Here is a 19,362-nt window from a genome sequence, read left to right on the forward strand (position 1 = left end):
TGATTATTTCCCAGTAATTGAGCTGTAGCACCGGCTATCCCACCAGATGGCGTAATGAGCAATCAGTGTGACGTTGTTAAAATTCAACCGTAGTTCATTATCAATAAACCGTTAACCATTTAATTTGGCTCCCGAATCATACATTATCACCGGATCCAGCAAATACATACATCGAATTCGTTATTCTGCTTAGCGATTGGAATAGTTTTATGATAAATAATTGATTTATCTAAGAGAAAAGTTCAATTAAATTTCAACCCTTAAAATTAGAAGAACTGAATATGGATAACGAGTAACCGCTGGCAAACCGGGTGGATCCTTGTTTGCCAGATAAGGAATCCTCGAATGCCACAGAAGCGTCGGACAGATTCTTTTTGATATCGTTTTTTGTCGACCTCAACTCATCGCGCGCTACACAGGGCATTATTAGCCGGTTTTAATGAATGATTTATTTACTTATAATATGTACAAGATTATAAACATAATTTCTTTGGATATAATTTCATAGATAGATTTGATATTCCTTTTTGAGGAGAGACCAGAGAAGAACCTTCGACCGAGACATTTTGCCGCCGATCCAGGATTCGAACCCGCGAACCCCGGATCGGCGAGACCAGCGACCGCCTGCGACTTAACCATTCGGCCACTGCGCCTTGGCTATCAATTCCCATTGATATCATTTATAACACAATCATTACCGTAGCGAACAAAGGATAAGACAATCTATTTTCAGAAAAAAATTCCAAACTTATCAGACCACGTGGGAAGCATTATTCACCGACGAATGACGGATGTATACATACAAATGAAGTAATCAAGATACATTCGACGTAAGTTAGGAGCGCTCGGGTGCTCAACTGATCCAGGATTCGAACCCGCGAACCCCGGATCGGCGAGACCAGCGACCGCCTGCGACTTATCAATTCGGCCACTGCGCCTTGGCTATCAATTCCCATTGATATCATTTATAACACAATCATTACCGTAGCGAACAAAGGATAAGACGATCTATTTTCAGAAAAAAATTCCAAACTTATCAGACCACGCGGGAAGCATTATTCACCGACGAATGACGGATGTATACATACAAATGAAGTAATCAAGATACATTCGACGTAAGTTAGGAGCGCTCGGGTGCTCAACTGCTACGACGACGCCAAATAAAACTTGATGCCTCGCTGCTGAAATATAAATCTAACGTCATCCGAAAATCGGATAAACAGAAGCGTCGAGGGAGATACAGTCGAACTGCGAATTTAAACCGATTTTTTTCGTAAAATAGTTGTTAGTTAGAGAGAAATTCTGAAATTTTGCGACGACTTCCGCCGCGCGTCTAATAAATTGCCGACGTTAAAGGTTCTGAAGTGCGTTTTATAGTTATTTGACTTATTCCTAAGTGACTTCGTGTTGTGTTGACTGAGCTGCAGCTAACAGCAGTATCACCGGCACGTAATTGAAAGCTGCGACTCTCAAACCGCGACCGTGTATGAATAAACAAGCCGTTTTCAAACTGAATAAAACCCGACGAAAATCCATAACACTTAATATGCATTGAACGACGGCATTTATGAAATTTAAGTCGCAATCAAACGAGCGTTCTTGACCTGGATCAAATATGGTGAGACCAATCATTCTTCGTACTGTATAGGCCTATGCCTGATTGACTACGGCCAAATTTGGCCCTATCAAAGTTTGATCTTAAAATAGGGATTGACCCTGTTATTCATTTGGTTGGTAAATTTCGTTTGAATTTTCTTGATTGAGTGTCCCTTACAAACCCACCCCACCTGCCGGGAGCGACAAGTGCTTGGCTTACATGTGAATGCCCTCGAATTCGGCATGGGTAAAATACAAGATTAGCTGCATCCAACACCCAGGGCCTGGCTCCACAGTTGTTAGTTAGACTAAAATTTAAGAGTTAAAATCAGTTCATTTTCATTGTTTCAATAACTCTAGTCTAATTCAACTCAGAATTGTGCAAATGGATCCTCGTTATTTTGGTTAACAGCAAACTCGTGTCTCTCACAGATGTGGGAGATCTATCTAGGGTTCTTCTGTTGGAATATCATAGACTTAGAAAAGTATCACCACAGTAATCATAACCTTCAAACATGAAAAACATGCCTTAAAAACTTTCTAGGAGCTGAACTATGAAACTCTCGACCATTTTGATGTGTATTTGAAAAATTTGGAATACAAATGGAATACAGTTAGAAGTTGGGGTCCAGTGACACCACGCCCACTAGGTAAGCCTTGACAATATGACAATTTCAATATTCAACACCCTTGGTGAACAAATACAGTAATCAATAACATCGTACCTGGAAACTCAACACAATCATTGAACATGTTGCAGGCTAGAATTTTGCAATTGATTGTGGTTACAATAGACCTACAAGTACCAATATACAAATGCCACATTATTCCGCTATTCGTCCCCTGGTGAACAATGAATACATCAACCAATGACCTTGGAAATCCCCATAATCAAAGAACATGTCATGAGCTTACAAATTCGAAATTGAATCAGAACCTGAATCATTCGCAACCAATCACAAACATACTGTATATTAAGTTTTAAAGAAAAATGAGACAATATTTTGTAGGCTCTATTACATTAGATCATTTTTTAATTCAGCCCCAGGAGGTCATATTTGGTGCTGATTTGAATCCAATTGTGAATGGTCATCTACCTCAGCTGATGGCCCACCTATAAACTAATTTTACAAAAAATCAGACGAAATCTGTTGGCTTTGTACATTTTTATATTGGAAAACGCTCCCTTGTGGCCATATTTAGAATCAAAACACACAAATTTCAAATGTCGTCGAATTACGTTGGTAATACACATACGCATCAATTAAGTTTCAAACCATTAGACCAATTCAAACATGTTATTCAACATCGATTTCCAAGGGCCACGATACCCGAGAAATTTCATCTTCATACCTCAAATATATGAAAAAGATAAAGAACATGGGCGGCCATAGCAGAGAGCCAGGACAAACACTATACGCCTCCTCGACTTCGAATCATATCTGTCATAGCGACTTAATCCATTGAAGAGTTTTTGAAACTTTCCAAAATGACTCGATTACGTCTAAGGACTAATGGTTTGGAACTGCCCCTGTGTCTCATATAAAATTTTTAAAAATAGCGGTAGTATTTCGAGCATTTTGGGAGTTTCCCGAGCTTTTTCCAATCCACGGTGAATTCGTGGTCTATATTGCGGCAAATTCTAACATACCTTGAGTATAGTTTCCTGGATTGAGGTTGTCGCTTTCGTGCACCCCATCAGTGCACACGTGCTTATTCAAGGTTTTCCACGATGTATCCTTTGTTGGATCGATCTGGCAAACCTAAACGGAAAAGACAGGTGTTCGAAAGAGAAACTGACAGCCGAAATAAATTGATCTTTTAAATTGCACCAGCTGCAAACCTACCACATGATGAACTGTCTCCGGTACGCTATCTTGTCCTTTTAAATCAATCCATGTCGGGAAATACATCAACCTTTCCTGAAATGGAAAATGGAATTTCATTTCATCCAACAATTCATTATCTAGAACAATAACGCACTATGATAATCTTAATTCTTAGTCGTTTACGTATCTAGGAAATGAAAATAGAACAAGCACGATCTAATACCATTTTACGTAAGGTATTTTCATTTTTGAAAAGTTCAAGTTCATTAATTCTTTTTACCAGATCGAATATCATCTTACATATACAGTTTCTGTAACTCAAGGATCTTTACATTGGGAGTTCGAATTCAGTAATCATTTTAACCAGACATAGAGAAGTGGATGGCTCCGAATGCCATCACAGCCAACCCTATTGGGACCATGCATGGAACTTAAACATGGTTTTTGAAGACTATCAAACTGACAATACTGGAATTCTCTTTTTATGCTTTGGTTAATGGAAAAATCCTGTAATTTTGAGGTCTGAGAATATTCATATAATACAAACTGACAAATCACTTTTAAGGACTCAAAGTTTATAGATAAATGAACCCACAATTGATATTACAGATTTCTTTTTCCAATGTTTCAAGGTTTGAACTAAACCTATGAATGAATACAAATTACAACTGCCACTACTGTCAATGAATGTGGCTTAACACCTATGTTACAAACTAGGGGTCCAGGGACACCATGCCCACTTGGGAAGTGGTTTCAAATGCTCAACAATCTAACAATTTCAATATTCAACGCCCCCTGGTGACCATATACAGAATCCAATGACCTTGAAACTCACCACAATCATAGAACATGTCAGCAGTTACGATTTTGTAATTGATTGTGATAACAAAATATGCCTCGTTACCAATTTAATATGGAAATACTAAGTCATTCTACTATTCAACGCCCCCTGGTGACCATATTCAAAACCCAATGACCTCGAAACTCACCACAATCATAGAATATGTCACGAACTACAACTTTGCAATTGATCATGGTAACAAAATATGCCTAGGTACCTAGGAAATACTAAGTTATTCTACTATTCAACGCCCCCAGGTGACCATATAGAAAAACTTATGTCCTTAAAACTCGCAACAATCATAGATGATGTCATGAGCTACAACTTTGCAATTGATTGTGGTTACAAAATATGCATTGATACGAATATAATAAAGAAATGCTAAGATATTGTATTATTCAACGCCCCCTGGTGGCCATATACGAAATCCAATTACCTTGAAACTCACCACAATCATAGAACACGTTATGAGCTACAACTTTCTAATTGATTGTGGTAGCAAAATACGCTTAGGTATAAATATAATGTGGAAAAACTTTTTCCCACTTACGAATGAGTACTGGTGACACCAAGATGGCCGCCAATTGCGTCATAATTGGCTGATGAAAAATACCTGTCTCAGGTATAAAACATCCCTTTCCAAAGAATACCCATCACAAATTGTAATGAGAAATGGCAAACCAGTAGGAAGCTACAGGACTCAGAATTCGGGCCAAAATTAACATTTTTGGGCACTAAAAAGGTCATAGGACGGCCATCTTGAGTCCGACCGACCCAATTTTTGTTATGTTGATGGGCCCTGGGGGATTAACATATATCCGAAAGATCAAGGTAATTGATCAAAGCGTCTTTAAAATTTCCCTCAAAAAGTTCAAAAATGTGTAAAAAGTGCTGATTTTAGTGAACAACAATGGCTGCCAGTCGGCCATCTTGATTCTGACAGGGCCAGTTTTTGGGCTGAAGATGTGTCTAGGGTAGATACATGTGTAACCCAAATATCAAGACATTACCTTGAAGCGTCTTCAAAACTTCCCAAAATAACTGGATTCCGTCTACGGACGGACGAACGCTATGATGGACGACGGACGAAAAGTGAACGCAATAGCCCGCTGGGACTAAAGTCCCAAGTAGGCTAAAAAGTCTGGAAAACTTTTTTGTAACAAAGGTGTTAAGCCACAATGGGGGCTTGAGGGTGCTCCCCAAGAAAATTTTCTAATTTGCAGCCCATCAGAACATCTTGAAGCTATTAAAATGTGAAATCAATAAACTACATACATGCATTAGTCTACAGTAGTATCTTAGCAGTGTAAGGAAAACTGAGTCAGCAACTCAGTTACAATGAAGGTGGTCTATTTCTAAAAGCCGAGGACTGATATTCGGGAAGGATGAATGCACAAACAACAAAAGCACACGTTTATTGATGAGCTTATTTCGTAAACGGCATTGAAAATGAATTTCCTCCATGTCCGGACTCCCAAATTGGCAATTAAAACTGTCCTGAGAAATTGAAAACTTGGCTGAAACATAACATATGTGGCGGTGACAATCACACAGATATATAGATTTTGAGTTCAAAGAATGTTCATCAACAAAATACAGTAGTCGAACTCGTTTACGTCATCATAACTGGGACCATCATTACATTATCAAAATGATGATTTATACTTAGTATATTGAATCAGAAATACGAATTGTAACATAAAATTAGTGACAACTTGATCGTGTTAAGACTCATTTGATGACCATCTAACTGAGTTTGACTGTGTTAACGTAGACCGCCGCTAAAAACTTGTCCCAGTCGTTTAGATACCGGTACTTACAGCCATTTTCTTTACATCAAATGAGTGAAGAGTAGCCGAACAAACAATCATCTGTAGACGTTTTCCATCGTTGGTTACTTTTGGAATCTGCTTGTGAATGCGATTGATCAGTTCCCCATATCCAGCGGATAATAGCCCATCCTGAATGCAAATGGAAGTGAAAGTATAATAGTAATTTTGTAATAGACATAAAGAAAATGAAATTTCGATAACAATTCCTGATTATGATTATCAAATCAAACTGGTCATTCCTGGATATAAGCAGTTTTAAAAGAGTAAATTTCAAATTTCGAAGAAGTGCCCACATTACTTTCGTATCTCAATTAATGTTGACTCCTCCTAAATCGGTACTGTTTATCTCAGTAAACTGGTAATTTGATGGATTTCAGGGTTTCCAGAGGTAAGGCCAGGGTAAAAAGAAGTACTAAGAAGGACTTTTTCGGCAATTCTAGACCCAGGGCGCATTTTCGCAATGCCTTCGCCGTAATACTAGTCATGTAGACCAGTCATAAATTCCAGGGTAATTCCATAAGACTTTCCTGTATATTCAATCTTACTGACAATTGAATTTACAGGTCTGAGTAATGAATTCCACTTCAACAGTGGAATTCACGACAAAATTGCGCGCGAAAAATACATAAAAATCAAATTTTGAAGGACTTTTTTATCAAAAGGAAGGACTTAGAGTCAAAAAGAAGGACAAAGATGATGTTTGTCCAGACTTTTTCCAAACAAAGGACAAAGAAGGACCTGGAGGGACTGCTGGAAACCCTAACAAATAATTATCTATCCTTTACACTACTAAACTCAGTCTTAATTAAGTAACCGACCAATTAAGTAACAAAAAGATCCTGCTACCAAATTAGGCATTGTCTTATGAACAACTTGAACTTCTGAAGTATTTTATTGCCTATTTCTCGAAATTGAAGGAGTTTTAAAGGAGTTTTTTGGCATTTTGCTCAAATTAAAGGCGTTTCAAGCACCATTAAAAGCGTTTTCTGTTTTGAAGGAGTTTTTAAAGAATCGTGAAGCTGCAGGGACCCTATAGACTTGACTTGAATTAGATCTTTTTGGACTGCGATAAATTGTCTGACAAGTTGAACAGTTTTCCAAGCTGTTCAGACCCAAATGGAGATTAGCAAATACATTGACTGACACTGCATACTAACCGCTTCATCGAGGACGAAAAACCTAACGTTACTCAGTAGTAATGATTCAGTAGATATCAAATCTTCTAAACGTCCAGGAGTGCCACAAACTATTTCAACCTTAAAAGGGAGATGAATCAGTGGTTATAAATTTGGAACTTGCAGGAAGATGCATGTTTTCAAAAGAATAGACACATTTTTCTATTTAATTATCCATTCAACCAAAAATTCATAGTCTTTACGAATTTTTGATTCAACTCACTCCGTTTTTGAGTGCGGCGATTTGGTCTTTGGCCGCAATACCACCGATACAAAGCAGATCACTGTAAAAGAATGAAACATATGTGACTAAATGCATCAGCCATATACTAAAAACGTTACCTCTAACCAAACAGCACCGTAACTTACCTAATTTTTCTATCTAAATGTTTCTTGAACTTTTGCACCTGGACATGTGTCTAGAATACAGAACAGATTCGTTTGACTTATTTTCAATCATACCAGACAAATGTCCGATAATAGAAATAAATCCAATCCGTCTTTTAAACCCTCAACCTGAGGAGCACCATTCCGGAGATTTGGGGATTATAGGTAGATCTAAGCTCTGAAGTATATTTTTCTGTTTTGTGGGAGAGGCCATTGTCAGGACAGTTCCCCCTGGAGTTGGACAAAATTCCCCGAACAACGAACCCCAATCGAAAAAAAACCGTCGCAAATTGCCAAGAATAGAGATAAAATCCAGGGGGCAGTGGTGGCAATTTCCATAGGGAAGTTGTCTAGGGGCTATTTCATCAGAGGCAATTCGCGAAGTAAATATCAGGGATTTAATTTGACTCGGAGCAATTGTCAAGAGGGTAATTTGATAGGGGGAGGGGGGGGGTATAATTGTGTTAACATGAGAGCGGCCAAAGCAGAATCCTTCGACCAAGAAACTATGCCGCCCCCATGACCACCAAGGATTGATGAGATCAGATGAACGATGGCTTAAACCACCGAGTCACGGGACCTCTCTGTATCTGATCTGTAATGAGTACAAGTAAGAGGCGGCTGTTTAAATACCTGTTCGGCTAACTCTCTTGAGGGTTCAATGATGATAGCATACGGAGCATTGGGAGCTGGGCCCTTCGATACGGCAGCTGTACCAGCTGGAAACAAAATAAAACGCATGTAAAGATATAGCTTTCAAAGTAAAGAGGCACCCGTGACGATATCTAGTAATGGCAAAAATAATTTCAACCTCGACTTGGGGCCTGGATCATACCAGCTAATAGATATCAGCAGCACATCGTTCTCCAGGCAGAGTGAATACCGGAAACAGAGTTTCCATGAAGTTCACTGAAAACCATCCACAGCTGATTGCAACAATTTTTGATATTTTCAAGCTTCACATTCATTTGCAGACAACTTTGTTGAATACAATGAAAACCTAAACATGGCTTCACCCGACCGTTTTGGAGACTATCGAATTGACGATGCTATAAATTTCTTACACAAACAGATTCTAACCATCTACAAACTCCGTTAAAAGAAAATGTTCACGAATACACATACTTGATGACTTTCAAAGAAGCCTGAAAGACTTAAACGTGGCTGAATTTTAAAAGATAACGTAACTTATCAGCCACAGTTACGTATATGGATTTCAATACATGTACACACACGCTTCACCGGATATAACTAACCTCCAAATGGAGAGTCCGTCGTACATTCTTTGGGTGCTTTACAAAGCGGTGTGTAGCTAGCAGGAGGATGTTTGAATGGAGATTCACCGAAATTGAATTTCATTTCAGCGTTCTGAAAAAAGAAATAGAGCAGAAATTCGATAATGTTTGAATTCATTTCCATATTTTATAGATTAAGGGTTATAGGCTATTACGAAAACCGTGTATCTGACCTTGAGAACGACCGCAGCATGAAATGCAGAATTACGCAGGTGATGCGGAATGTCATACGCTTTTTCAAACTCCACACCTAAATAGAAACCATAAAACTGAACTATAATAAGGACCGCATGAAAAACCCTCATCATATAGGCTATTAAACCGATCATCGTACATACCATTTTTTGACCATTTCACCGTCATCAGGTCCAAGTCAAGGAAACAGCCTATAGTGTCGTTCATGGCATACGGCTAAAAACAGAGTAAACACAAATCATTAGGAGGGAAAAAGAAGATTGGAAATAACGTAACAGAAGCCGCTTATCAATGTAGCCCTAATTGGTTACAGTACCAGCTGAAAAATGTACTACACCACAAATGTAACTTCTCAACAGGGAGAGATAACTGATTTATACTTTAGAGATGTTGTAGTGAATATTGGCACTAAAGATACTTGTAAAAATAATAATCTATTTATATATATCATAGAAAATATGTGTACATCAACATACCTCTCCATAGGTGTCGAACTGTTTCGCGAATGACTTCTTTCCTGTGCCTCCGAAACCGTAGCCTTCTTTATCAGTTCCTAGGTCTAGACGGGCCTTATTGGTCGACCAACCAACGCGACACAGCCCTTCATCGGTGACAGTTCCCTCGAAATAGTATTTCCCTACAATTACATAAAAGATCAAAAGTTTTAACCAGCGGACAGTTAGCATGGTGACAATAGAAATTTCATTGTTTCTATGCCTATGGTAGATCTCCTGATGACAGGCGCCAAAATGCGATTTGGACATAATTTCAACTAACAAATTTTGTTCTACTAAGTATATTCTAAGATTAACCTTTATTGGTAACAGCCTTTGTTGACCTGGTTCCGTGCCATCCCATCGCATCACGACTTTGACACAACAATCCATCGGCATCAATTGCCATCGCGTCGCCTCTATCAAACACATTCATCTTCCATTTTTTAGACTTCGCTGAAATACGATCATATAGAAAAACTTATGCTAGGTTATTTGTTTCACTTAATACTGAACAATAAAGCCAATATACTATTGCAATACCACCAATATTGCTATGCAACAGAGACTTTCTCTGGCGATACAAACCTCCACCACCTTGACTTTGTTTCCCTTTACCATCTTGAAGGTCTCTCATCGTTTCATACACAATTTGAATAATTGGCAAACAAAATGCCTGTAAAAATAACGCAATCATTTTCATGGTTTATGCATTCATTTCATATAAAATTATACACAGATATCTATGGTAGAACTTGCTTAATTTGGATTTTTCAATCGAGAGTTTCACATAAGTTTGATGTTATGTTTGGTTCATTTAACCTGGAACCATGTAAACTATTATTTATGATTCGGATTTTACTTAATTCCACGAAATCTGGGCAGTCCCTAGTCATCTGAATCAAGTGAGTTCTGTAAATTGATAATCAATAATTAAACATAATTCAATCATTACCCCTGTTTTTCCGCTGCCAGTTTCAGCTGCCTAAAATATACCAAAATAAAAATTTACAATTTTAGTATTTCCTTAACTTTTTGGTCAATTTGGCATCAATATCCCCAACTCGAATTCCACTTAACTCGTTGATTTTTTTTTGGTCCCAATGAATTCGAGTTAAGCAGTAGTATACTTTAAGATTAACAAGATTATAAAGGATTTAATTCAGGGGGGGATTGACTGGGGGTAATTGTCCAGGGGACAATATTGTCCTGATAGGAAGTCTGCTGACTCATACCACAACATAAAGTGGTAGGTACCACTTTCTAATGCCACTAGCAGTATATAGGTCTTAAAACTAGCAAACACAAAACTCCTGTATACTTGAAACAACATGTGAATGAAAATTACTGTTTGATATAATTTTTTTGATTTCTTGAGAGTGAGCTCTCCGCATCTAAGGGCTTTAACCCTTTCAGTGCTGACCAATTCATACCCTAAAGTACTGGAGATAATAAGGAAATAACAGGCATACCCCTAGGGCATCTACACTGCTCTACAGTGTATCATTAGTTACTAATATTAAATTGCGTTTTGACAGGCCTGCCATCTTTCACATCTTTCATTAGAGATAGAATTAATTACTGATTACATTAAGACACTATGGTGCGATGTATGAGCTAAGTCCATCAATACAATACACAGCAGAGTTCGATTTACTGAAAGGGTAAAACTGCTAAGAAATAACGACAGGCGGCGCTGAATGTTATCGCTGGTCGAAACTTACCATGAGAACATCTCCGCCACCAAGTATCATAGGTATGGCTTCAGCTTGAACATCAGTTGGAAGACTAAAGAAATTAATAGAGCACTAAATATAGGCTAACTGTGAATACATCTAATACAGTAGACCCCTCCCTACTCACTACAACCAGTCAACTCGGTGAACTGCCTCCAAGTAAGTGAATTAATTTGGAAAACCTCCAAGTTCCAAACGCTGTTTCAGGTAAATTTAACATAACGAGAATCCCACAATTCTTCTATGACATCACCAACGCCACGATGTGATGAGCAAGGGACTTCCAATTATTGCGGTCTACAGTAAGTTCCTCCAGGAAAGTTAACGTTTCGCTCGGCGTCAACTTAAAATCAAGTTCTATACCCACAAGGGCTAGATCGAATCGCACAATAAAAATGAAAAAATAAAAGTAAAAAAATGTTTCCTTGAGCTGGTAGTTTCAACTAGGCCTATATACTAATAGTCATCTTTAGGGCTGTATGTACAGTCGTGACTTAAGTCCAAAAGTGGTCTTAAATTTTAAGACTGGTCTTACGGTAAGTCTAAGATGTGACTATGCACCTCGTTGGCCCCAGGAATATTTGGTGAAATATCTTAAGTCCCAATGCTACAGAGTTAGGCAGATTTTAGGGCTAAATAGTTGGTGTCATTTGAATAAAATGCCACAATAATTGATGTGTCATCTAATCATTATCTTACAATCCCATTGTTTGTTTCTGTAGATGGGATTTTGAAAAACGTAATATTTCCTAAACTTTAAGATGATATATAGATCGTTGGATTTTATCCAATCTACAGAGGAAATAGGATTAGGCTATATTAGTCTACCATCAACTCGTTATCATCTTTACCTCCAATCCATTTCCTCAACGGCCCGTCCAATTTCAGGCATTACGCCCATTTCTGTAATAAACATGATTGGAAAAAATCTACATTCAAAAGCAAAAAAAACAACATTAAATGGTACATGTAAAAGAAAGCTGTGATCATTTGGGCGACTCCAACTTTTGATTAGTAAATTATTATCATGATATTAATTGTAATTTAATGAAAAACTGATTTAAGAATATTAAAAAAACAGGATTTAATTATTTTTCTTTATTTTTCTTTCTATTATTTTTTCTAAGTTGATTGGTTGGAATTCAGGGACAGTGAACCACACAATTAGAGTTATTAGTAAATTATCTTTTTAGTAATTTGGTTGGAGAATTTCCCAAAGCCAATTCTGTTGATCAATAAATGGCGACACTTGGAAATGTTGGATCTCTCCGACAATACAAAGTGAATTTTTGACGGTGCCTTGCAATCGAATTTCGACTTGGTTTTTGACAGCTATCATGTCAACAAAATATCATTTGATTGAATTGAGATGAAACGTATTTAGAATAAAGCTGTTTTAAAATATGTAATAGCACAAGAAACCTTTAGCATCAGGCTTTAAGACAGCGATACGATATGAGAAAATGTCTGAATGAAAATGTTACCTTCGAAAGCGGTCATTTTTCGGCGAAAATGCAATTTTTGAGCGGTAATATCCAACCGGGATGCAAACCGGAAACTCAGATTTGGAACTTGTGAGACGAAAGTACCGGTATAGACAATCAATTCAATAAAATCAAGTTCGAGTATGACCGGTTAACTCAGAGTTCTCTCCGAGTCGGGGTTCGGGCGCGCACTGCGAGACTACGAGTCCGGTATCGTCCTATAGGTGTAAATAAAGCTCGCAGAAATAAATTTTCTATTTTCAAAGGCTTAATATTTTTATTATGGCAAATTAGTTCTTTGATTTTTCTTACAGTCTTTTTTGCCCTCCACCACATGAGACACTGAACCGTATGAGTACTACGGCCCCCGGCCAGAGGCCCTCACTGAGTACTATGCCGCCGATTTCGTTTGCCCAGGATCCATCGCTCTAGGATCATATAGTGTAACCAACCAATCTGTGGTACGCCTACATCAGATCAGAGTTTCTTGGTGAACGCCAACCCCGACACCAGCCCGGGCTCATTTTGCAACTGGTGGTACCGCGGAGGCTTCGGCTTCGTCAGCCGAAAATTCCTGTGCGGTCCAAGTTTGACAACTGGTGTCTGGCAATGCAACTGATGCATGGGCCCCTCGGGAAGTTTGGAGCTATTAAAAAAACCGGCCAGGCAACGGTTCATTTGAGGTGAAAAAGCAGGCAGTAATCACTGCATATGGCACTGCAGTTCTTAATGATTCTAGTAGACTATGGTTGTGAAAAGGAATTTGTAAAAAAATCACATCTTTTAACTTTTGTCGATATGTCTGCACATCATCAGGAAGAAGTTGTTTAGTGGAGAATCTAGTAAAGCATCTACTAAATTGAAATTTGTAAATGAAAATTCATACATCGGATGGTTTTGTTGGTTGTCTTTTGAATATCAGACCCACCAAGCCTATGAGAGAACTGCCGTTCCCAGTGAAGGTATCCTCATGTCACAAGAACCTCAAAACTGGGCCCTAGATCCACTCAGAGGCCCGGTGCGTGGTTCACCGACGACGCCTGCAATCGATTCCATCGCCTTCCGAAGGCTTGCCACCATCGATTGGGAAGCCTTGAAATTCTGGACAAAGTTATGAATGTTGTCATACAGTTGGCTATTCGGATTTTTTTCCTTCAGTTAAAATAAAACATCCTGAGATAATTGATTCAACATTTTATGGTCTCTTTTGGGCATCTGGTAAGACATGGTTCGGCTCCTGGTGGCTACACTAAGGGTACATCATGGAATCTATCTGATTGAAGTTAAGACGAAATATGAAATATACAAAGACCTTCTAAAACCCCACGACCACGGATCATGCCGTACCAGCAAAGCAATAGATTTGTAACAAAAATGTAGAACATTTTGGAATTTACATCAGATCACACCTAGCACAGCCCCGAGTAACACAGACTTTATGCCGTTAAAGCGATTTTGATTCGAAAAAAAGGATATGTCAGAAGTGGGATTCGAACCCACGCCCACATTCGTGGACCAGAATACTCATAGGCCTGTGATCAGGCAAGGTAGAACCTTGAGTCTGGCGCCTTAGACCGCTCGGCCATCCTGACAACTGGGAAATATTTACAGAATAGTTATATATAAATCAAATACTATGGCAAAATCGAATAGTTTTTATATAGTCAAAGATATATTGTATTGTTATGATCGGAATATGTAGAATTATGCGAAATAAGATTGAAAATAAATGTCATTCGATTTAATTCGTCCGAATCGCTCGCCCTCTGTTGGAGGAATGGCACATCACTCAGCCAATATGGCGTCCGCTATACGGAAAAATTTACCCTTCATAAAACAACAATTTTCTGCCGCCCTCGGCAACAGCAGCGTCGTTGTGAAAGCGATATGCGTGGTAGTATTTCTCGCATACTTTTTGACGTTCAGTTCGTCGGCCGTGTCGGTGCTGGTTGTCACGCCCGGCAAGGTTTTACCGCCGAATGTCTGGGCTTGGACTTTCGTCACGTTCAGCTTTATGGAATTGCACATTTGGTTGGTGTTATTAGACATTATCGTCATGGTGCTCTGCGGAAAACTGATCGAACCGTTGTGGGGCGCGTTGGAAATGCTGATATTTTTCGTCGTCGTCAACTTCTTCGTCGCGGTCGTGACGACGTTTGTGTATCTTTTCATTTATTTCCTATCGCGTAACGAAGACTATTTGTTCGATACACAAGTTTACGGCCTCGCCGGTTATTTGGCCGCGTTCGCCGTTTCGGTGAAACAAATAATGCCCGATCATATATTAGTGAATTCGTCGTTCGGCAAATTGCGAAATCGCCACATTCCGTTATTGTTAATAAACGTAGTCATCGTGATTCGACTTTTCGGCGTCGTCGACGGGCCGTACCCGATCATGTTCGGCACGGGAATCGTCGTCAGTTGGATTTATTTACGATTCTATCAAAAGCATTCGAACGGAAATCGCGGCGACATGGCGGATAGCTTTACTTTCGCTAGGTGAGCAGTTTATTCTTAAACGCCTGCCTCGATGATGATGAATCGCATTGGGCTTAGAATGGTACCACAAAATTCTCAGCTTTTAGTTGCGTTACATGTAACTTGTAACATGATATAAGATGGGCTAAGAGCCAGTGTAGTTCCTGTAATGAAATATAACCTAATGTCTATTTCAACCTGACTTGAGAGCATTCTGGGTGGCCTAGCTCGCTCATTTTTGATAGTACATACCTGATAATGGTCTTAGCAGGACCAGAAAGGACAGGCAGTCGACCTAAAACATCATTTTTTAATCCATTTGAAACTGTATTGAAGGATATCCAAAAAGTCTTCACTGAAAGGGGTTAAATGAAGAGAAGTGACTCCATGATTTGAAAGTTTAACAATATGTCTCCATGCCTACCAACTGAAGTTTGGTGTGTAGGTATGGAGACATATTGGCTGCGATAAAATTCGCCGCGAAAATAACAAACATGTTTGATCGGTGCAATTTTCGCATGCGACGGATCGCACGCGAAAAGCGCCTGCAGCCGACCGAACACACTATGAGAATTTTGCTCCGAAATCTGTAATCGCAGACGCTGTACAAATAAAATCGCATACTGTGTTCGGGACTTAAGTAAGATGAATAGATAATAAGATTTTCATCAGCTACATGTGTGTACATATTTTTTTTCAGCTTTTTCCCCGAACTGATTCGAACACCGATAGCCGTTCTGTCGAACACCATCTTCAGTTTCTTCGTAAAGATCAAAGTTTGTAAGAAACCGCAACGAAAATATGATGTCAGTTCTCCATCGACGATTACTGTTAGTTTACCTGGAACGGATCCGCAGGATTCTGAACGTCGCAGGTAAAAACTGATTTGACATCTCTTCTTTCATGCTCAGTTCCTCACTCAAGGTTTAGGCTGTCTTCTCTTGATAAAACAGGCCTGTAGCCAGTAGGTGCAACTTTCGTGAAAGTGTACCTTGGATTTATCCTGGAATAATCGTTCAACGATTATTCTAAGGTTTCACGACATCGACTAAACCGAAATTGCGAGCACTGAAGGCAGGGATCTCTCTGTGGGGTCATCTCGGGCCTGTCCCAGAAAATTTTGGGAAAATAATCATAAGGATTCTGGGATTTCTATTTATGATTATTTATTTATTGCAGACAATTAGCGTTGAAAGCGTTGAACGAACGATTGAGCAAACAGGAACAACCCGCGCAGTGGCCTTCGATGGACGATATACCGGAATCTCCGACACCTTCCGTTCCTTCTGTTACGACGACGGCAGCGAATCCGGAATCGCCCGTGCCCGCGCCGGTACCGGAGTTCAAACTGAACATGAAAGAGTTGGATCTGCCCGTCGCCGGCAATGAAGGTCGAACAGTCGGCGATGAACAAACGACGACCGTAACTATTTAAGGCCGCTACGCACCAGCGCTCCGACGACGTCATCGTTTCGAAGAATAAGACATACTGCTTGAAAACTCGGTCCGCGATTTCTGAAATGTGATCTCAAAAGCACGAGCTGTTGGAACGATAGAATTGAATATTTTTAAATTGCAGGTGATTCGGCTAGACTGAATTTAGAAAGTTATGAAGTTATGCGTATACAATCGTTGACATGATGGTTCCGCGTTACAGTGAACTTCAGGGGGCCAGAAAATCTGCTCGTTTCATGCCTGATACGGCAGGTTATTACAGTCAAAGTCATTGATAATACCACTGTTGGGGCCATTGAAAAATATGGCGTTATAACAAATTTAAACCACGGATGACAGCTTAATCTAATAACGTGCGCGAATCATGTCTCTGATTCGGTCCGTTTTAGATCCGGGTACGGATAGAATCTGAACGGCCTAGCCGTCGAAAGTGTGAATGCAGAACACTGCTAGCACGTCAACTGTGTGAAAACCTTGTGAAATAAATGCACCTTAATCCTATGAATCCTTAAACCGGGTTGAAATATCTACGCAAAGACAAGACGTAATGAATTTCCATTTTAGGCCGAGTTTTAACGGTTGGATTGAATAACTCCTTTACTACAGTGGAACCTCGATTCATCGGATATAACAAAATATAGAATTTTGTCCCAAGTAAGACAAGTTGATTAATTTAAAATCGGATATAACGAAGTATCGGTTTTAACGATCATGTTTTCTGGTCTCCCTGAAAATCGCTGTAACGAGGTTCCAGTGCATAGTTTCCAGGTAAAATGTCTTAACCTGACGATGGAAAATGATTCGGAATGCTAAATCTTTGGACATATTTTATTGCTTTGACGTTGAATTCCATTGTTTATCAAATCGCAACGATTGGTAATCCCTGCTTTGCATACTGCCTGTACTTCCCCCTGGGGTTCCTGTTTAATAGTTCATAGTTAGGGTAATTTATTCATTTCATTTTTAGTCTTCGTAAGTGTCTAGATCATTACGGTCAACCCCCGATATACCGGCCTCCCATACACTCCCACCCCCGCCTACCGCCAGGTTTTTGAATGTAACATCTCTATACAAATACACAGTAAACCTCCCCCCCATATACCGCCATACTCTCTATACTGCCAAAATCATTCTGCACCGATGTGGGTGGTATATCGGGGGTTGACTAGATAAGCGTTAATGGGTACGTGAAATTTTTCAATGTTATGAGAGTATAACCTGTGTCAGTCTACTACTTGTATTTTGATATATTTATTTAACTGGTGTGAATTAGCTGGTGAGATGAATAGGCTGGGGATCGATGTTTAACTTGATAAATATTCTTCTGATACTTTGTATGAATTATATATCATCCAACTCGGATATCGCTCAAATTGGTGACAAATGTACACAGTCTTAAAAGATAGAACAACCTACTTGAGCGGTCTACTGCGGCTCAATTGCATTCCTTTTACTTTTCAGATTTTGTATATAATTTTGTTGCGTTTTTGTAAATTCATAAGGTTGTGTGTATAAAGGATATTAATGGAGTTACCCGGGGCTTGTCACTAATGCTGTTAACTATTTTTAATGCTAAATGTGTATCGGCGAGTGTTATATCATTTTCTCTGAATTAGCTTATTTATTTCTCGGGTCAGTATTGTGTAAATACATAATAAGTTAAGGATTGGATTGGTATAAATTTAGAATTTTATGTACATTTTAACTCCTAATTTATCTCGTACGTGTAATTGTTTGTCGAGTCTCCCGTATCATCCCCGGCAGGGATTCAAAACCTAATGGCATCGCTAGACTCAGCCATGACGTGAAACCCTGCCATGAAAACTTGCGACATCAATGTGGAGCTTTTTCGAGACAAGCACCGCGAACCTGGAACGCCATGATCTCTACACCCACTGTTCTCAACTTGACGTTGAATGAATTCAAATCCATGATCAAAACTCCAACTATTCCATGCATACCTTGATGTTATTACCCTGGAGGAGCACATTTGAACTTTGCTTTTTCGCATTGAATTATCGCGCCATAAAAATTTTATTATTATCATTATTATCAATCAGATTGCCCGCTTTATAATCGCTGAGGCAAATTTCAAGCATAAACTTAAAATGGAAAATCCTGGGCATATGAAAAAAACCAGGATTTCTGATTGGCTAATAATAACATCATCTTCGTTGCGTTTTCAGTGAGGCAGTGTCATACCGTGACAAGTCTCGGTGCCATTAGGTTCGAAATCCTGCCGGGGGAGGATGAGTCAACCATGGAACCTTGTTACATGGAATGTCCTGGCCCAAATAATCCGCTGGTTATGGGGTTAATTTCAAAGATTGTTTTATCTGTTAGATTTTTATATTCGAGGTTGTATTAATGAGGTTCCATTGTAGCATAGCATTCTTCACTGTATAAAAACCGAAATGTGCTTTCAATCGTTTTATGTTTTGGGAATCTTTTTGCTTTAGGAAATTGGGTGTTACATTTTTTTCGGGAATAACTTTGCTCATGTATATATGTACAGCAAGAATTGTATAAATATATATTCTCTTGTAAAATAAACCTGTTATCTCG

The 19,362-nt window shown here is 39.0% G+C and overlaps 2 protein-coding genes and 1 non-coding gene across 3 annotated transcripts in view; 1 reads left to right on the forward strand and 2 right to left on the reverse strand.

The window, feature by feature from the left end:
- LOC141901541 (ATP-dependent RNA helicase DDX1-like) overlaps positions 1–12,945 on the reverse strand; it is a 176,269-nt gene extending 163,324 nt beyond the window's left edge. The window contains exons 1-17 of the mRNA XM_074788850.1: positions 12,865–12,945; positions 12,232–12,283; positions 11,369–11,432; positions 10,600–10,629; positions 10,233–10,320; positions 9,963–10,100; positions 9,627–9,787; positions 9,294–9,366; positions 9,129–9,205; positions 8,917–9,028; positions 8,294–8,379; positions 7,643–7,692; positions 7,497–7,557; positions 7,256–7,354; positions 6,087–6,227; positions 3,444–3,518; positions 3,248–3,359 (exon numbers count right to left, since the gene is read on the reverse strand). Coding sequence (XP_074644951.1) covers positions 3,248–3,359; positions 3,444–3,518; positions 6,087–6,227; positions 7,256–7,354; positions 7,497–7,557; positions 7,643–7,692; positions 8,294–8,379; positions 8,917–9,028; positions 9,129–9,205; positions 9,294–9,366; positions 9,627–9,787; positions 9,963–10,100; positions 10,233–10,320; positions 10,600–10,629; positions 11,369–11,432; positions 12,232–12,283; positions 12,865–12,880 — 1,435 coding nt within the window. The 5' untranslated portion in view covers positions 12,881–12,945. The remainder of the gene's footprint in view (positions 1–3,247; positions 3,360–3,443; positions 3,519–6,086; positions 6,228–7,255; positions 7,355–7,496; positions 7,558–7,642; positions 7,693–8,293; positions 8,380–8,916; positions 9,029–9,128; positions 9,206–9,293; positions 9,367–9,626; positions 9,788–9,962; positions 10,101–10,232; positions 10,321–10,599; positions 10,630–11,368; positions 11,433–12,231; positions 12,284–12,864) is intronic.
- Positions 12,946–14,339: 1,394 nt separating this feature from the next.
- Positions 14,340–14,456, reverse strand: Trnal-caa (transfer RNA leucine (anticodon CAA)). Its single transcript has 2 exons — positions 14,419–14,456; positions 14,340–14,385 (listed from the first exon to the last, which is right to left on the reverse strand). It is a non-coding gene; the product is annotated as a tRNA-Leu (tRNA).
- A 206-nt stretch (positions 14,457–14,662) lies between these two features.
- On the forward strand, positions 14,663–19,301 carry LOC141902657 (transmembrane protein 115-like). Its single transcript, XM_074790489.1, has 3 exons — positions 14,663–15,363; positions 16,043–16,216; positions 16,522–19,301. Exons 1-3 carry the CDS (start codon positions 14,663–14,665, stop codon positions 16,775–16,777), a joined length of 1,131 nt encoding a protein of 376 aa, XP_074646590.1. The 3' UTR covers positions 16,778–19,301.
- Positions 19,302–19,362: the final 61 nt, after the last annotated feature.

Source organism: Tubulanus polymorphus, chromosome 3, assembly GCF_964204645.1.
Source record: "Tubulanus polymorphus chromosome 3, tnTubPoly1.2, whole genome shotgun sequence".
In the NCBI taxonomy this organism is placed as follows: Eukaryota; Metazoa; Nemertea; class Palaeonemertea; order Tubulaniformes; family Tubulanidae; genus Tubulanus; species Tubulanus polymorphus.